The 16797-nt window shown below is 39.1% G+C and overlaps 1 protein-coding gene and 1 long non-coding RNA gene across 32 annotated transcripts in view; one reads left to right on the forward strand and one right to left on the reverse strand.

Moving 5' to 3' along the window:
- LOC134761532 (uncharacterized) overlaps nucleotides 1–9838 on the reverse strand; it is a 68606-nt gene extending 58768 nt beyond the window's left edge. For 3 of the 11 annotated variants that reach the window (XR_010140238.1, XR_010140240.1, XR_010140235.1), the window contains exons 1-4: nucleotides 9145–9303; nucleotides 6867–8371; nucleotides 6730–6763; nucleotides 4511–4581 (exon numbers count right to left, since the gene is read on the reverse strand). This is a non-coding gene — a long non-coding RNA (uncharacterized LOC134761532). Of the gene's footprint in view, nucleotides 1–4510; nucleotides 4582–6729; nucleotides 8372–8539; nucleotides 9305–9513 lie in introns of those variants that run through there. The other 8 variants (XR_010140242.1, XR_010140241.1, XR_010140236.1 and 5 more) reach the window with 8 other exon arrangements.
- Nucleotides 8731–16797, forward strand: part of FAM135A (family with sequence similarity 135 member A) — a 153676-nt gene continuing 145609 nt past the window's right edge. For 9 of the 21 annotated variants that reach the window (XM_054556974.2, XM_054556981.2, XM_054556988.2 and 6 more), the window contains exon 1: nucleotides 8919–9010. In XM_054556974.2, coding sequence (XP_054412949.2) covers nucleotides 8919–9010 — 92 coding nt within the window. 21 annotated transcript variants of the gene reach the window in all.

Consider the following 16797-nt stretch of genomic DNA (forward strand, 5'->3'; position numbering starts at 1 on the left):
TTATTTTACTGTGTCTAGCAAGACCAAAAATAATAAACTAACTCTTTAAAGATAAAAAGGTAAGTGGGTTATATCTGGATTTTTTTCCTAAAGGCTCAGAATTTTAATTAAGTATTATCTTAATATGCGTTCTTAATAAATTGTTTCATAAATGAGATAAGGTACATGAGAGTATAAAGTATATTTAATTGGAGCCTGCTTTGTGCAAAGCACTCTGGCAGATAGAAAGAAGAGTAAAAGATGTTCTCTGCCTCAAAGAAACTTTTATATAATATACATCCCAGAAACACTCAATTTAAGATTAATACCTTCTTAGCCAAGAGAGTATATGTGAAGCGTTTGTGACTATCTCAAAAACACTAGCACGATAGACAAAATATTCAGCTTCTAGACTGACAGCCTGTAAAGAATTGAGCAGACTCAAACTGGGCCCAAAATCTACTTCACTCATCCTCTCCTGCTTAATGAAATATCCTGAGAAAATATCAAAGGCATATTGAAAGAAATGAAAGCAATAAACTAATTAGAACTGACAAGGTTATCTTAAAACAGGAGAATCACAGATGATGGAGCCTATGACATTAACATCTTTTTCACAACACAGAAGAAACTGAGGACTCAGGTGATTAATATGTCTTGCCTAGATTCATACAGTTTAGGGACAGCACTAGAGTTTGAATCCAATTCTCCAAATTATTAGTAGTCCTTTCATTTTACCACATTGACAGGCAGAAGAATAGACCTCCCCAAACAATATGAAACAGCAATTATTTTCTGCATTTAGATATAGTCCAGCCCAAGTCTTCTCTAATTTATAAAAATATCTTTGAGAGAAAGGAGAGTTTTTGAAAAAATACATTTTAATCTTTAATCCCTTCTACTTTGCTATTCTAATACTATGGTAAGGACAATCTAAAGTAAAAATTCTTTTTTTTTTTCTTCTTTTTGGAGACAGAGTCTCACTCTCTCTGTCGCCCAGGCTGGAGTGAAGTGGCATGATCTTGGCTCACTTCAACCTCCATCTCCTAGGTTCAAGGGACTCTCATGCCTCAGCCTCCTGAGTAGCTGGGACTACAGTTGTGCATCACCACGCCTGGCTAACTTTTTGTATTTTTAGTAGAGATGGGGTTTCGCCATGTTGCCCAGGCTGGTCTCAAACTCCTGGGCTCAGGCAATCTGCCTGCCTCGGCCTCTCAAAGTGCTAGGATTACAGACATGAGGCACCACACCCTGCCTAAAGTAAAAATTCTCTAAGAAATTGGAAGATACCCCTATTTTGATTCTAAGAGACTGGAAATCTGTGTTATCTAAGTCCTGTAGCACTGTGCATGAGAAGGTAAACGGAATCTTAGGCAGGGGTAGAAAGTGAGCCAAAGTGCCAAGACTGAAATATGATCAGTTTAGCTAAGGCAAAGGTTAAGATGGAAAGGTAGGTAAGTGCTAAATTGTGAAGGGCCTTTAAAAAAATCAAATGAAAAATACATATATATGTATATGTAGATACATATATATGTATATGTAGATACATATATATGTAGATACATATATATGTATACGTAGATACATATATATGTATACGTAGATACATATATGTATATGTAGATATGTAGATACATATATGTATATGTATAGAAAATACATACATATATGTAGATACATACATATGTAGATATACAGATATATATATCTTGATACATACATATATGTAGGTATGTATACATATAATGTTTTTCTAGAAAAAGTCTATCAGGCAAGGAAAGACAATAATGCCTGAGAAAGAAAATAAGAGAAGTTCTATAATTGCTCTAATTTACTGCATGGAGAAAGTATCCATATTGTGCATCAGGGAGAGGAACGTAGACAAAGCCTGGTGATCTCTGAGTTGAGAAAAACCTGGAAGTCAGAGGAGGCCATGGTAGGTAATGTTTGCAGGGTGGAGTAGAGGAGTGGTAACAGCTACATAGAGAATTCCAAAAATCTGCAGATCTCCCATGAATCTTCAGCTGGGTAATGAAAAGTGCATTTATGTACAAATTCTATCTGAAGCTAGGGGAAACACTTGAAAAGAATTATTGCAAACAATTCCAAGTATTCATACAGGGTTGGATATAATGCCTCTTCCTACCAAAGAGAGTGGAAAATGTCATAATTCACAAGACATCATGGAATACTCACAGAGCTGTGCCTCATATTAGGGAAAAATCGACCCTAGACTAAATGCTGCTCTTGTCCCATGTACCAAAGCATAAAAGCAAGATCTGAAAGATTCAAACTGTTTACAAGTGACTTAACTGCACCCCATGACAAGCTTAAGAATATTTATAGGAATACAAAAATGTCAAAAACCAGCAAAGCAAAATTTATAATGTTGGCCATTGAATCAGAAATTATTTGGAATTCAAAGAAAGGGGAAAATATAACCCATCATAGGGGAAAAACCCAACCCATTGACATTGACCCAGAAATGATAAAGGTGACAAGATAAGGATTCATGTACAAGGACATTAACAGTCATAATTATATCATATATTCAAGAAACTAGAGGAAACATTGAACTTGTAAAATAGAAACATGGGTAATACAAAAAGGACATAAAATTCTAGAGTTAAGGTCAGCAAACGTTATTTATAAAGAGTCAGAAAGTAAATATTTCAGGCTTTGCAGGCCACTTAAAGTATTCTTTCTTACAAAAACTTTTTAAAATGTAAAATCATTCCTAGCTCATGGACTGTACAAAAAAAGGGCCAAGGGATAATTTCCCATGGGTCATATTTTGCTACCTCCTGTTCTAAAGGGTAAATCTACAATGTCTGAAATGGAAAATACATTGAATATGATTAATAGCAGAGTAGGCACGTAAAAGAAAAGTGAACTTGAAGACATAGCAATAGAAACTATCCAAAATGAAACACAGAGAAAACAAAACACTAAAGAAAAAAGAACAGAGCTTGAGTAAGTTATAGGACTACTATAAGCTGTCTAATATAGGCATTATTATAGTTCCCAAAGGAAACGAAAAATATTTGAAAATATAATGGCCAAAAATATTCCAAAATTTGGTGAAAAGTCTAAACCCACAGATCCATGAACCAACAAACCTGAAGCATAAAAAAAGTGAAGAAAATTATACCAGGGCACATTATGGTCAAACTGCTTTTTTAAATGAAGAAAAGATTTTAAAAGCAGACAGAAGGGAGAAAAAAAGCCACATTACACAACTAGGAATTAAAATAAAGATAACAGCAGATTTCTTGTTGGAAACAATGCAAGAACACAGTGGAGCAGTATCTTTAAAATACTGGGAAAAAAGTCACTCTAGAATTCTGTGCCCTATGAAGATATCTTTCAAAAAGAAAGGTACAGTAATGACATTTTAAGACATCCAGAAGCAGAAAGTATACATCACTAGCACACCTACATTCTAAGAAGTGTTAAAGGTCAAGAACAAAACAATACCAGGTGAGAGTCTAAGTCAACACTAAAACATAAAGAGCACTGGAAATAATAACTATGTGGGAAAATATGAAAGAATTTATCATATATTTAAATGTCTTTTAAAAATGATTGACCATTTAAAGCAAAAAAATGCATTGTGAGGTTTATAACACATGTAGAAATAAAATGTATGACAACAGCACAAAGCATGGGAATGGAAAATGGAAGTATAGTGTTGTAAGGTTTTTTAATACATGTAAGGTATGTAATACACTTGACATTGGATCATGATAAGCAAAAACTGTATATGATAAACCTTAAAATAACCTCCGAAATACCATAAAAAGAGCAATTGCTAATAAGCCAACAAAGGAGATAAAATTGAATCATTAAAAAAATTAATGCAAAATAAGTTTAAAAAAAGAGTAAAAGAGGGGAAAAGAACAGATAGTACAAATAGAAAAGAAGCAACGAGATGATACATTTAAACCAAAACATCCATAAATACATTAAATATAAGTCGTATAAACATATCAATTACAATCCAGATTGAGACCTCCAAGAAATCCACTTTAAACATAAAGACAAAAGTAAGTTAAAAGTAAAAAGATAGGAAATTCTATATCATAGTAACATAAAATAAAGTTGAAATGATTGTATTAATACAATACTAAGTAGATTTCAGAGCAAAAAATTTCACTCGGGAAAATGAAGGCCATTTCATAATGGTGAATTATTCATATAAATTCATTGAGAGGACCTAACTATCCTAAACAAATATGCACTTAATAAAAGCGTGTCAAAATACATGAAGTAAACATACATAAAACTACAAAGAGAAATGGATAATGCCTACTGCATTGAAACTTTGTTATAAGGAGCAGAAATAATGTATATTAAGACTAGCACTCAGCAGATGATAAAGGTTCAAGATGTTATCTACTGTTACTAGTATCAGAAAACTAAAAGATAGTAGTTTATGCAATGCTTAAAGTTTTACTCAACTTTTTTGGTCTTTGCTGTAAAATGTAGATCTAAAATCTACAAATTACATTAATTTCCATTCACATTGTACCTTAAATCCTTTTCTCCAGTCTCACCAGAAGAGATGTTCCTCTTTTTGTTCAAGTTTGACTTTTCCTTGGACTACAGAAGCATTTTGAAACAGAGAAAATATTTTGAAAGAAAGGTCAGACAAGACATGGAAATGGAATGGACAGGAAACTAAAAAAAGGGAAGCATCAAATATAGCTGTGTTAGACATAAACATGGGAACAGTAGACACTATGGACTACTAGAGGAGGAACGGAGGCAGTGGAGTGTGGGTTGAAAAACTACTTGCTGGGTACTGTGCTCACTACCTGGGTACAATATACCCCGGTAACAAATCTGAACATATACCTTCTATATGTAAAATAGAAGTTGAAATTAAAATATGTGTGTGTGTGTGTGTATATATATATGTGTATATATGTGCGTATATATGTATATATGTGTGTATATATATGTGTGTATATATATGTGTGTGTGTGTGTATATATATATAGTTGTGGAATAACTTTGACCATATCTCATTTTTAATTTTCAAATAATGACCATACTTACAACAGGAATATTTTAAAAATCATAAAGCCCAGTAAGGAAAAAGCCAGCTCATTTTTTTTTTTAGTAAATTAATGTTTAGCATCTGACAAATATGATACATCCTTCATGAGGCTGTTTTCTTTTTCTTTCTTTCTTTTTTTTTTTTTGAGATGCAGTCTTGCTCTGCCACCCAGGCTGGAGTGCAATGGTGCAATCTCAGCTCACTGCAACCTCTGCCTCCAGGATTCCAACGATTCTCCTTCCTCAGCCTCCCAAGTAGCTGCGATTACAGGCACCCACCACCACGCCTGGCTAATTTTTGTATTTTTGGTAGAGACAGGGTTTCACTATGTTGGCCAGGCTGGTCTCGAACTCCTGACCTCGTGATCCACCCTCCTAGGCCACCCAAAGTGCTGGGATTACAGGCATGAGCCACTGCGCCCGGCCTTCATGAGGCTGTTTTCAAATGTACAATATTCATTTCTTCTACTGTCTCAATCTTTAGCTGAATCAATGTTGTGCAACCGAGAAAGGGAGAGATAACCTGATCTTTGGATTAAGAGAATACTCCACAGTTAGAAGGGTTTAGCAAACATTAAAAACACTCCATGCCAAAGTTAAATCATGTAAACCAATTACAAGATAGAAAGGATTGCAAATCTTATATTCCTTGAGCACAACATAGATTGAAAAGGACACATACAACATAAAATGTTAATGTACATTAAATGTGACACAAAACTGTTTATTAGCATAATGGGTGACACCAAACTTGGGAAGATAAATATGGGAAGTAAATTTAGAATCAGGAAATTTCTAGACAAATTTCTAAAGGAATTCAAATTCTATATAATGTGATTATGTTCTTATATTTGAGAGAAAACAGACCTAGAGAAGGTAAGAGACTCTCAAGATAACACAGTATATTGTAGACTCTAGAATTAGAACCAGGTAATCTGACAATTAGATCAGTGTTCTATACTCTCTAGTAGTCTGTACCTCAGTAGATGCCATAAATTTTCTTATTTCTTATTGTTTTCGTTGTTGTTGTTGCTTTTTCTTTTGTTTTTTTTTTTTTTTGTGATGGAGTCTCACTCTGTCACCCAGGCTGGAATGCAGTGGTACGATCTCGGCTCACTGCAACCTCCACCTCCCAGGTTCGAGCGATTCCCATGCCTCAGCCTCTGGAGTAGCTGGGATTACAGGCGCCTGCCACCACGCCTGGTAATTTTTTTACTTTTAGTAGAGATGGGGTTTCTCTACTAAACCCAGGCTGGTCTCAAATTCCTGACCTCAAGTGATCTGTCTACCTCGGCTTCCCAAAGTGCCGCGATTACAGGAGTGAGCCACCGCACCCCCAGGTGAATTTCCTTATTTCTTTAAGAGATTATTTTACATTCTTCTATCAATAGATAATTACCAGGAAGTCTTGCTAAATCTCTAGGTTAGTTAAATGCTCCTCTTCTGGGTTCCCAGACAACCCCGTACCTACCCCAATTTTAACTCTGTAGCAGACTTGTTTTTTTTTTTGTTTTTGTTTTTACATGCCTGTCTACCCCTACTAGATTGCAAACTCTTGAGATTTTAGACTGACCCTTAACCTTCATTATATCCCTCAGTAACTAGCACAGTACTTGGCAAACATCTAATAAGCAATAAATATATATATACATAATGGTTGAACTGATGTGACTTTTTTTGAAGGCTCACCATGATCCTTGTCAACTTCTCCAGCCTCACATCCCTAAACAGTGACATAGAAGTCTTAGTTTTAGTTCAGAACAAAGACCAGTTTCTTACTGTACAGCTTCTGTTCAAGCAATCCTTTTCCCTTTACTCCTCCTAACCTTCACCACAAGACATCCCACTTCAACTCTCTGGAATCATTTTCTCCTGGAAGTGTCTCCTGACCCATGACCTCTTCCCAAAGTTGGATTAATGTTTTTTCTGAGCTTCAATAGCTCCCTATGCATTTATCTCTGCACTATACACATTACATCATAGGGTAATAATGCAAACACTCCACCCAAGTTCTTTTTCATTCATGTTGGTATCTTCCAAGATTAGCACACTGCCTGGCACATAGCAGATGACTTAACAATGCGATTTGAATGAAAAGAACGTGGAACAGGGAAAGAATCTTGGCACACTGTGTGTTTTAGGGATGCACGGACGTGGAAATGCAAATAATTGGTTGTTTAATATATTCTCCTAAGACATGGCTGGAACTAAAAAAACAGAAAAAGCCTTTCCAATTTTGAGGCTAAAGTTCAAGTCACAAAACAAGCAATAAAAGCCTGTTTAGCAAGGATAGTAAAATGGTATAGGGCTATAAAAGAAGGGACAAATTAGAAATCAGGAAAGCAGGCCATTCATACAAATGCAAATAGATTGGTTCGCAAGATAAGGGGACACCCAATCATGTAAAAACTGGTACAAGCCGGGCACGGTGTCTTAGACCTATAATCCCAGCACTTTGGAAGGCCAAGGCGGGTGGATCACCTAAGGTCAGGAGTTCGAAACCAGCCTGACCAATATGGTGAGACCACGTCTCTACTAACAATACAAAAAGTAGTCGGGCGTGGTGGCGTGCTCCTGTAGTCCCAGCTACTAGGGAGGCTGAGACAGGAGAATTGCTTGAACTCCGGAGGTGGAGGTTGCAGTGAGCCGAGATCACATTACTGCACTCCAGCCTGGGCGACGGAGCAATGCTCTGTCTCACACACACACACACGAAAAAAAAAAACTGGTACAAAGATATATTCAAAACCTGTCCCCTAAATGGCCTAGGTTACAAGACATCATCATTACTTTCAAATGAATACAAAGCTTTTCCCTTCTAATTCACTCTTATTGTGGTAAAATATACATAACAGAAAATTGACCATTTTAACCATTTTTAAGTGCACAGTTCAGTAGCATTACGTCCATTCATTGTTGTGCAACCAACACCACTATCCATCCTAGATTCATTTTTAACACACGAGTCGCAGCCGAAATTTTCCTTTCATTAACTCAGCTTTGGCAACATACTGAACTTTATGCACCACAAAAGTTTTTGCCAGATAAGGTTCAGAAACTGGGAAGAGTGAAATAAATCAATGATCCTTCGTGGGCTTCTGTTAATGGAATGTATTAGCGAAAGGCTTCACTTCATCAGCCCCCACCCGCCCTTCTTTGCGTCATAAACCAAGAAACAACCAGATCAGCACCCACATCTCCCAAGATGCAAGCACTGGGTCCCGAAAGGCAGCTGTCCTGCCCCAGCGCAGATCCCCTGCAGCCTCCTTTCCTACTGCACAAATCGACTAGCGCAGGAACCGGGCTCTCTACCCGGGACTGCACGGAGGAGCTAAAGAGAGAAAAGGAGAAACAACATTGTGAGAAAAACGGCTAAAGTTCTCAAACTCCGTGTTTTTGCCCTCTTCTTGCTCCCTACTCTTCAGCCACCTCCAAGCCCCATCCCTTAAACCCACAGGCGAGCCCCTTTTCTTGACGCGCGCCTTTTATTGACGCAAACCTCCCGTTCTCGCGGGAACTTGGAACGGGAGCCTGGTAGGGCGGACAAATCTCTCGAAATCTCAGTTGGCGCTGAAGCTGGAGGGGCAGCCGAAGCTCCTGAAGGGCGGGGCACGGAGCTTGAAGGGGCGGGGCCTAGCCTCAGAGAGGGGAGGGAAGAGGCGGGAGGAGGAGGTGAGAGAGGCCGGGGGCGGGGCCGTGCGGCCGGGGACCTGTTGATCGCAGGTACAGCCGGCTGGCCCGGGCTCCCTCGGGACTGAGGCGACTGCGCATGCTCGCCGGCCGAGCTGGGCCAGTAGCCGAGCCGCGGTGACGAACCGGCTCCGCGGTTGCGGTGTTTGCGGTTGCGGTGATGGCGATGTGAGGGGGCCCGGGGCGGGATGGTGCTGACCCGGGTAGGGCCATCTTCTTCTAGCTGGACAACGAACTCCTCCGTCCGACAGGCGGAGGAAGAGGCCGAGCCGGGCGAGAGGTAACCCCCTTACTGTCCCCTCTGGCTCCCCCGGCTCCCGACACCCACGACCCCTCCCTCCGTCCCTCTTTCCCAGGGGCCAGGAAGGAAGCGGCCTTCTCTTCGTCCGCCGTTCGCCCGCCGCGGCCCCTCACCCAACTGCTGGCGGTCGGAGCCTGGCCCCGGCCCCGCTGAAGGTCGGTGGGGACGGCGGTGCGGAGCGCTCTGAGGGAGGCGAGGGGCCGCGGCGCGCTGCTCTCCCGGTACCCGCGGCCGCCCCTGCCCCTGCGCGCGTCCCTCGACCCGTTCTTCCTGAACCTCGCGCCTAGCGTGTTTGCCCTTCACCCCTGCTCCATCTTCGTCGCTCTGTCCCTCCTTTACCCGCTTTCGTGGTTCTGCTTTTTCAGCCCGCGCCTCCCACGTGTCTTTTTGCCTGGGTGGTCCCTCCTGGTCCCTCCTTGGGAAAGAGCGTATCTCTGTGCTTCCATCCCTAGCCTGGCTCTTCCCTGTCCGGAGCTCCTTACCCTGGCCGACCAGGTTTCTCACTCTTGTTACCTCCATAATTTCTTCCTTGGTTTTATTTTCTCTCATCCACCTCCTTTCGGTACTTCCTCCTGGTTCCGTTTTTGTTAGTTGCCGATTGTATTTTGCTTTAGCATCGCTTTGCATTGGAGTTCATTCCATGCCCCATCTTAGCTTCGGAAACCCTCACTCCCTTCGCTTTCCTTTGGTACCCTGCTTCATCGCTTTCTGTCTAATGGCCCCTATCCTCACGTCCTTTTCTATTCTGCACCCAGTGAGTCTCTAATCTCAATTTTTTCCCCTCCAAAACTCTTCCACCCTCCCCCCCATTTGTATAAGTCAGGCCTCTTAACTTCATTCCATTTGTTTTACTTTTTATTAAATCTCTGAAGACTTCTTTGTGACATACCCTTCTAGTCCTTGCTGCTTTCTGCCTAAACTAGGTATCCACTCAGTGTTTCTAGTTCATCTTCCAGTTTAATAACATTTCTTCTTTCTTTACCTACCGGTTGGTGAAAGTATCATCAAAAGAGTGACAGTAGCAATAAATCGGTTACACTTACTGATTAAAGCATTAATTTTTAAGAATTATGTTTACCTGACATGCCTGGAAAAGCAACTTGAGTACAGACTTCATGAAACTATAATGGGTTAAGACTTGTTAAAGGTTGACCTACAAACATACACTTAAAATTTGGAAATTGTCTTGTCCTCCATTAGGTAGCTGTCCAAGAACTAATCTTAAATGAAATCTAACAGAATTTCTTTTATAAAATGTATTATTAATTTGTTTTATACATTTGCTATTGCAATTGATTGCATAATTTTCCTGAGAGTCTCTGTTCTCTAATAATTGCATACAATTTCTGCTACGTTTAGAATTAGTGTGCTTATGGGAGACATACGTGAGAAGTATTAAATTTTTTAATTGAGCAAAAGAACTTTCTAAACGGTTTTGTAATTTTTTTCCTCCATTGCATTTTGATCAAGATTTGGCTTAAATAAAGCTGCTCTTTCCATAGATAATGGTATAGTATCTTATTTTGAAGGCATCTGCTGAAGCAATTATGTTTAGTGAAGTTTGTCTTTATTGTAGGGTTGAAGATCAACTGGATTATGTATTTGGTTCTGGAATCTCAAAGCAGTCCACAAACAAATTCTTCCTTATGTTGTCTGTGTCAGGTAGGAATTAAGTTTTCTGTTTCTGTTTTAAGAAGGGAAATACCAAGGCAAAAAAAAAAGTGTAGTTCCTTATTCAAAGTGATTTAAAGTAAAACTAGGAGGCTCTAGTGTCATCAAACCACACTTCTTTGAGAAGAACTAGCAATTGTTGTGTATAGTAAGAGGTGATGCACTCATCAGCTTTTAAGATTTTTTAGAAATGATTTTTCGAATGCAAATAGAGAAAATGTTGCTTCTCAAGGAAGCTTGCACTTCCTTCAAAGCCAGGTCTTTTTATTTTTAGGTAAACATTCATTTAAAAAAAGTAAATGCCTACAAATTCTTGCTGGTATTTTTAGTGAGTTGGTTCCTGTGCTCTTATAAATTAAATAGGGATTTGTGGTGGACAGCAGGCAGAAGACTAGAATTTCTAGTCAGAATATATGAGCTCTTATGATGACTCGTGACATTAGTTTGTAGAACCCACTTAACCTGTGTATCTCAGTGTCTCCAGCTGTAAAGTATGGATAATAAAGGTGACCTCCCAGTAATCTCTCAATAGCAAAGCAAGCCCTAGTCATTTAAACATGCTTAGGGCCACCGCAGACAAAAATTGCTATATAAATACTTAGTTTTTATCTCTTTAATTTTAGACTGTGTAGTAAGAGTATAATTGACTGCTTAAATCCCAAATCAAACAGATTTCTTTTTTAAATTTCAGACTTCTGTGAAAAGTCTAGTAGAATGCTGGTGAACTGTGGACTAGCACTCTATTATAGACTTTTCTAATGTACTAGATAGATGTACCAAATAAAATGACTTGACTCTGAAAGAAGTGCAAGCTTCCTTGAGAAGCAGCAGTTCTAATGTACTTGAGTTTTCTAATTAGTACATTAACTAATGTGTGAACATTAGTCAATGTGCATACACAGTGAAACAGACACTGCAGCATTCAGTTTGTAAAACAGATATTCCTTTTGTTTGCCACGAGTTGACACTGAAAGGAAATGTAAGAGTTACACCTATATCTTTAGTTAATCCTTAATTTTGTTTTATATTTTTATCTTGTTTACATTAAATAAAATCTTTATTTTGTTTACATTAAATCGTTGTGAGGGCTGTTTAGGGGATAGAAAAGCCAAGGATTTCCTTTGCTTTGATTCTAGGTATTGAGGAAAAAGTGCTTAACATTGAGTTTTTTATATGTACATGTGTGCATTTAAATAAATGGATGGAGATGAGGGCATATAGATTTGAAGTGTTTTTTCATGAGTTGTTTGTCAGGAAGAAGGTTTAGAGATGACTAGGAATAAGGTGGGGTGTGGTGGCTCGTGCCTGTAATTCTAACACTTTGGGAGGCTGAGGCAGGAGGATCTCTTGAGGCCAGGAGTTCAAGACCAGCCTGGGCAACAGAGCGAAAGAAACCCTCTCTTAATTAAAAGAAAGAAAGAGGAATAAGAAGCAGGATGGTGATATAGACGAAATCATTCTTAATGGACTCAATGGTTTTTCAGAAAAGTTACAAAGCATAAGTGATTAGGCAGGTCTGGGTTTTTCAGAAGGAATAAAGTGAAACAACTCCACAGTAGGTTCACATTTTATTTTTAAAGATTGGCAGTTGTTAACAAGTACATACTTGGTTATTGATGATGTGCTAAATTTAAAATAAATATTAGCTTCTTTTTTCTTAATAGAAATGTAAAAGTATCAGGCGTATTATACCATTAAGAGACATCAACTTGAGTAACTAACCCTTCAGGTAGTTCTTATTTTGATGAAAAAGATTTGATAAACTATGTCTCAACCGAGAAACCATTCTGAGAAAATTATAGCATATTTCCTTTTATGGCATTAGGTCTCTATGAGATCATCCAGAATATAGAACATATTTCTAAATTATGTTATGAATATATTGATAATAGACTGGGACTTTTTTTGTTGTTTTTTTTTTTTTTTTGACAGAGCCCCACTGTATTGCCTCTACCTCCCGGATTCAAGCGATTCATGTGCCTCAGCACGTGAATCCAAGTAGCTGGGATTACATGCCCAGGCCACCACACCTGGCTAATTTTTGTATTTTTAGTAGAGATGGGGTTTCGCCATATTGGCCAGCTGGTCTCAAACTCCTGGCCTCAAGTGATTCACCCGCCTCAGCCACCCAAAGTGCTGGGATTACAGGCATGAACTACTATGCCTGGCTGTAGTCTGAGACATTTCTGTTAAGTGTTATGAAATGTTCTTTTGCTACCGGTCTTAATTTAACCTGAACTAGAATAAGTATTCCTTTATTGAAATGCCCTTGAAGTTGCCTATAGGATGCAGCTGTTTCATTCATTATTGTTTTTAGAGCAGTGTTAACTATGACACTTGCTCTTTGATGTCTTCAGATTGCCAGCAAGTCATAGGCTTACATTGAAAATACTGCTGTCCATAAATGTCTAAGCAGCAAGGTCAGGCCTTATTAGCAATAAAAAATGTAAGACTGTGGAAGCCTATATACCCTTTACCATCTCTTTTATCTTTTGGAATTGAGAATCCCAGATTTTTAGAACAGCCTCAGGTTTACCATATTTGGTATTATCAACAGAGAAACATATAGCTTTTTAAAACATAGTTTGTCTTATATTCTAAAAAGCTATTCTCATTGTCTTTCCTTTGGAAGATGTCCTTTCTCACTCTCTCCACCAAAGAGAAAAAATTAGTGTTCTATTTTTTTCTTAAGTATTTTTATAATTCGTGCAATATGGCATATGGCTGGCCCTCATGAGTTCATTTTGATGAGTGAGGAGTGGCTGCAAAAGTTTCTAGACAAGGGATTTTCCTTACTTTGTGCCCTTTAGTGTAATGATTCTAATAATCTCACCTTTGGTGCGAATCACTTTTAAGATGAGATAATGTTTGGGATAAAAGTTGTATATGTGAATGATTGTAGGGCAAAAGAAGGTCATGAGTGATGATGATCTACAGAGTGAGGCAAGTGACAGCTGGCTTGTCATTTTATTTAATTTATTTGTTTGTTTATTTATTTATTTATTTTTTGAGCTGGAGTGTGCTCTGTTACCCAGGCTGGAGTGCAGTGGTGTGATCTCAGCTCACTGCAACCTCCTCCGCAAGGGTTCAAGCGATTCTCCTGCCTCAGCTTCCTGAGTAGCTGGGATTACAGGCGCGTGCCATCAGGCCCAGCTAATTTTCGTATTTTTAGTAGAGACAGGGTTTCGCTATGTTGGCCAGGCTGGTCTCGAACTCCTGACCGCAGGTGATCCACCCAAAGTGCTGGGATTACAGGCATGAGCCGCCGTGCCCGGCCTGGCTTGGCCATTTTAGAGCAGGGATATAATCCAGTGACTGAGCATGTTTAGTCCCTGTAAGAGGGAGCTTACTTACAAAGATGGGCAGGAGGTCAGGGCCTCAGCCAATCAAGAAGGAAACTGAATATAAATCAAGAAATACGACTATAACTCAGATAGTCAGACTGAACCAAACCAATACAGACCTAACCAATTCAGGTGGCCAGAATTTACACCAGATAGCAGGTTTAGGGATGCAAGACTAATCCACATGTCACTGGCTGATTGTTTGCAGTTTACTGCTGTATGATCTGACTTGGTCAAGATTAGCTCAAAGACTGTAAGGGCCAGAGCTTATGTTGATTAGAGTTCTGTGCTATAGGTGACTGGGATTTAGAAAAGATGGCAGCTAGGTGTACCTTCTGCCAGGAAACTCATTTTCCTACTCCCCTGGGTCGGCTACAGAACATGACTTACAATAATACTTTGTTATTTACAACAGAACAGCATTCTCAAGATTTCTAAGAGTATTCCTGTTTTGGCTGGGCATGGTGGCTCACACCTGTAATCCCAGCACTTTGGGAGGCTGAGGCAGGCAGATCACGAGGTCAGGAGTTCAAGACCAGCCTGGCCAATATGGTGAAACCCAGTCTGTACTAAAAATATAAGAATTAGCTGGGCGTGGTGGCGCACACCTGTAGTCCCAGCTGCTTGGGAGGCTGAGGCAGGAGAGTCACTTGAACCTGGGAGGCAGAAGTTGTAGTGAGCCAAGATCGCGCCAGTGCACTCCAGCCTGGGTGACAGAGCGAGACTTCTTCTCAAAAAAAAAAAAAAAAAAAAAAAAAAGTATTCCTGTTTTGGGCTTCTTGCTTATTCCTTTAGAGAAGGCCCAAGAACATCAATGCAAAATTAGACTACCTAGTATTAAATGTACTGCATTAACCTCCTTCTAGATTTAGAACATCTCTCTGTTCCCATCATTCCCATCATATTTCTGTTTAGCAAACTTGAATTTAATTAAATAGTATACAGATTACATGTTTTTCCCTCGGTTGGTCTCAGATCTGGAATGTCAGTCTCAGTTCCCACATACTGTCATAGTGTAAGCCCCTCATCTAATTGTGTGTGAATCTGCTGTTCCTTCATTTGGTATCAGTTCTCATATGTCTCTCATAATGTGAGCCTCTCATTACATTGAATGAACATTTCAAAGTATGTATATTTTTTGTGCAATATGGCCCCTGAATCCACGTTTACTACATTCTCTGGCGTTTAGGTGAAGAAATCGAATTTTTTCTTAAAGCTAAAGGAAAAAGTGAATATATTGTGCTTAATGTGAGTGATATATTCGTTGCCAACATGAGGCCTAAGGGGTTTTTAAGGGTTTTTAATTCGGTCTGTAGGCGACTTTTGCCTTATGTGGTATCTTTTGGGCATCGTTATTCAGACTATCAGTATTTTGAGCTTTGAACCAATTTGTTTCATGGATGCTAACTTGGAAGTAGGATTAAGAAACGAGCTGTTGTCACCATAGTTTATGGAAGTAGTACTGTTTTTCCTTAGAGTGACAAAAGGGAGTGTCTGGAATCTCCAATTTGTTCAACTTCTTTACCCTCTAGCTTAGGAGAAAGAACATCCTCAGGGCATCTGTGGGTTCGTAATTCAGGAGTCAAGGCTGTTTCATGATTTCTGTGAGAGAATCTGATCAGTCCCTGTGGTCTCCAGTCCATCTTGAGGGACCTGTGACTCTTAGTTTTGGATGTGTCCATTTCCTCTTTTAGGTTCTGAAGCACTCATGAATTCTGACTATGTACAAGGTAGTTAGCTATTGTTTTAGGATCACTGGAGATGGTGCAAGAACATCTCCCACATTTTTCCAGATATGCATGCCTGGACTCTCCTTTGTGGATATTGGATGTAACTCAGCTGATCTGATGGGAGCGAAGATCCCTGTAGTCTTAGGAACTATGTATGATTTTATGTACTTAGTACCATATTTGACGGAGTTAACTATACACTCCAGCAGTTGAAGGGATGGCTTGGTATTCCTAGACTATGCTATCCAGTAGAAGTATGTGAGATGTATAATTTAAATTTTTCTAATAACCACATTTAAAAAATTAAAAATAAACAAGTAAAATTAATTTTAATAGTAATTTAATCCATATTTCCAAAACATCATTTCAAGATGTGATAAATATTTTAAAAACATATTAATGAGATATTTATGTTCTTTTTTGTACTAAGTCTTTGAAATTCTTTGTATACTTTATACTTACGGCATACCTCAGCACACACTACTTTTTTTTGTTTGTTTTTGGAGACAGAGTCTTACTGTGTCGCCCAGGCTGGAGTGTGTGGCGCGATCTCAGCTCACTGCAGCCTCAACCTCCTGGGCTGAAGCAGTCCTCCCACCTCAGCTTTCCGAGTAGCTAGGACCACAAGTGTGCACTACCACACCTAGCTAATTTTTGTATTTTATGTAGAGACAAGGTTTTGCCATGTTGCCCAGGCTGCTGTCGAACTCCTGAGCTCAAGCAGTCTGCCTGTCTCAGCCTCCCAAAGTGCTGGGATTATAGGTGTGAGCTACCACGCCTGGCCCACACTACTTTTTTTTAGTGTTCTACATTTTTAACTATTAAGGTAAAATGTAATCCCATCAAAATGATAAAGCTATGTTTAATGGAAAAATATTTTACACTGCTTCTGTGTTTGGATTTAAATTTAAGTTAATTTAAAATTAAATAAAATTAAAAATTCAGTTTTTCAGTCACAGTAGTCACATTTCACTCGTTCAGTGGACACATGTTACAATGGCCACCATGTTGGACAGAGCAG

This window comes from Pongo abelii, chromosome 5 (assembly GCF_028885655.2).
Source record: "Pongo abelii isolate AG06213 chromosome 5, NHGRI_mPonAbe1-v2.0_pri, whole genome shotgun sequence".
In the NCBI taxonomy this organism is placed as follows: domain Eukaryota; kingdom Metazoa; phylum Chordata; class Mammalia; order Primates; family Hominidae; genus Pongo; species Pongo abelii.